Raw genomic sequence first — 2374 nt, 5'->3', positions numbered from 1 at the left:
ATGCGTGCAGCAGGCCGGGGCAGGCGTCGAGCTCGAGCACAGGCCACGGCCAGAGGCACGTCGCCGTCCCCAGGAGGACCACCACGTACTCCATGTAGCACCTCCTCCGCGGTGTGGTCTCGGTCGACTCGACTCTCATCTCACATCTAAAATCTCATGCGTGCGTGTCCTAAATAAGCCAACCTCCCATAAAGATTAGAGAACAACCGTAGGGCCAATCCAGAGGCCGCCCGGTGCAGAACAAGCAAGGAGTCCGGACGATGGCGATGGGTAGGTAGACGGAGCCACAGGAGCCCGTACGTACGCCCGTCTCCCTTTGGCCACTCGATCGGTCGATCGGTCAATGGGCACTGACAGCTACGGATCATTGTGCATGAAGATGAAAGCCTAGACCTAAAAGACGTAAAGAAAAGAAATGAAATGAAATTCGCCTTCCGTTTTCTCTAGTCTCTAGCCTAGCTTTAAGCCCATAGCTAGTAGCAGTAAGTAGTAGCTGCTGCCCGTGCATGCGATGCGTGTGTGTACATATATGTATGTATACCTAGTCCCAAAATCTGCCGAGAGTTATGTCACGTCTGGGACACGCATGATCCAGCTATTTCCGGCTACTACTAGGCACTAGCTAGCTAGCTAGCCCCGGCCACCGGGCTGACCATGACCGGCGTGCATGCAGCTGCGGTTGGCAGGATAGTCGAGGAAGCTAAGCTAGCTAGGCAGGTCCAGCGTGCCCAACTGCACAAGCAGCTAGCGGCAAACTGCGACTGCCATTCCACTGCGGCGCTGCGTCTTGTACTTGGCGGTGGCGTGGTGGATGGGAGAGAGCGAGAGGTTTTAAGCTGGCCCTTCCTTCCTTGCCTCCGACCTTACATAGACATGCATGGTCCCCCTCCGGCCCGACCTCACAAGCATCGCGCGCCCTTCCCCTTAAAACCGCACCAACTCGTAGCCAAGTTCCTCACATAGCGCACAAACACTACAGAGAGACGAGAGACGCTCCAAGTCAAGCTAGCTAGGCGCGAAGAATTCTCCGGGCTCACGTACGTAGCATAGCAGGCTAGGTGTCTCGCCGGCCATGGCGACGCCGCAGGAGGTGCGCAGGGTCGACTCCTTCTCGCAGCTGCCGTTCATCAGGCCGGCGGCCGCGACGGCGCAGCAGCAGCAGCAGCAGCAGCAGGCGAGGGACACCATCCGGCTCTTCGGCCGTGAGTTCTCCAACAACGACGCCCTCCTGCAGCAGCAGCGCAAGCAGGAGGCCGGCGCCGGCTCCCCGGACGCCGCCAACGGGAGCACCGTCACGTCCGAGGGCAACGGCGGCGGTGGCGCCAAGGGCGGCGCGTCTGGGGCGGCGGCCGGGGAGACGAGGAAGTTCGAGTGCCACTACTGCTGCCGCAACTTCCCGACGTCGCAGGCGCTGGGCGGGCACCAGAACGCGCACAAGCGGGAGCGCCAGCACGCCAAGCGGGCCTCCCTCGCCATGCACCGCTACGTCCCCGGCGGCCACCACATGTACGGCGCCCTCCTCAACTACCACCACCACCACCCCGCCGCCGCCTGCTACGACCAGCCGCCGCCGCACTACCCGATGTGGACGACCGCTTCCATGGGGCCCTACGGCGGGGGCGGCCCGGGCTCCATGTCGCAGCCCATCGACGGCAGCCCCGTCGCGCAGGGCCACTGGAGGGTGCCCCTGCCGGCCGTGGAGAACTTCGGCGCGGCCGTCCGTCACGGCGCCGCAGCCGACATGCCGCCGGCCGTGGTGGTGCGGCCCGGGGAGGTGATGACCTGCAAGGACGAGAAGGTGGTGATGAGCCTGCTCTCCTCGTCGCCGTCCTTGTCGTCCTGCTCCTCCACGTCGCCGGAGAAGCTAGGTAGGTGTGAATTGGGGCAGCAGGAGGCTCTTAGCTTGGACCTCCATTTGTAACTCTTATTTTTCTAGGTTTCTTTCTTCTTGTGAGTTGGCAGTAGTACGTTGCAAGTGCATGTTGATTCAAAATAGCTTAAATAATCTCCACCGTTTTTGCCGTCTCGATCCAAGTTTAGCTAGCTAGCTTGCTTGCTCCCCGTTTTTTTTCAAGTTATTATGGAATCAAAATGGCTTCCTGTAATTTGCAGCAAGAAGGTAGTACAAATTAAAATTTCCATGTGGACTTATTGAGCTTATCAACTCCCCCACAAAGATTAAAATTTTGCATGCCATCTCAAGAAAAAGAAGCAAAATTACGTCACTTTAATTTACCATGCGAGGTAGTAAAAATTTGGCAACTGGAAATGTGGCGCAAAGGTTCGTTCATCATCATACGGTAGATGTAGAATCTGTGGGGCCAACACTGCCGTATATGGGCCCGTATACATGATGTACACAACATTGTTTTTC

At 58.3% G+C, this 2374-nt stretch overlaps 1 protein-coding gene across 1 annotated transcript; it reads left to right on the top strand.

Moving 5' to 3' along the window:
* The first annotated feature begins 692 nt into the window (after positions 1 to 692).
* LOC119318103 (zinc finger protein 8-like) lies at positions 693 to 2034 on the top strand. The gene has a single exon (XM_037592623.1). It carries the CDS (start codon positions 1073 to 1075, stop codon positions 1919 to 1921), a length of 849 nt encoding a protein of 282 aa, XP_037448520.1. The 5' UTR covers positions 693 to 1072; the 3' UTR covers positions 1922 to 2034.
* Positions 2035 to 2374: the final 340 nt, after the last annotated feature.

This window comes from Triticum dicoccoides, chromosome 6A, assembly GCF_002162155.2.
Source record: "Triticum dicoccoides isolate Atlit2015 ecotype Zavitan chromosome 6A, WEW_v2.0, whole genome shotgun sequence".
Lineage (NCBI taxonomy): Eukaryota > Viridiplantae > Streptophyta > Magnoliopsida > Poales > Poaceae > Triticum > Triticum dicoccoides.
The sequence above is the reverse complement of the archived record's forward strand: the minus strand, read 5'-3'. Positions and strand labels throughout refer to the sequence as shown.

Bases quoted from the DNA above. Each gene is read 5' to 3' on its own strand.
- LOC119318103 (XM_037592623.1), top strand. From the start codon at position 1,073: ATGGCGACGCCGCAGGAGGTGCGCAGGGTCGACTCCTTCTCGCAGCTG.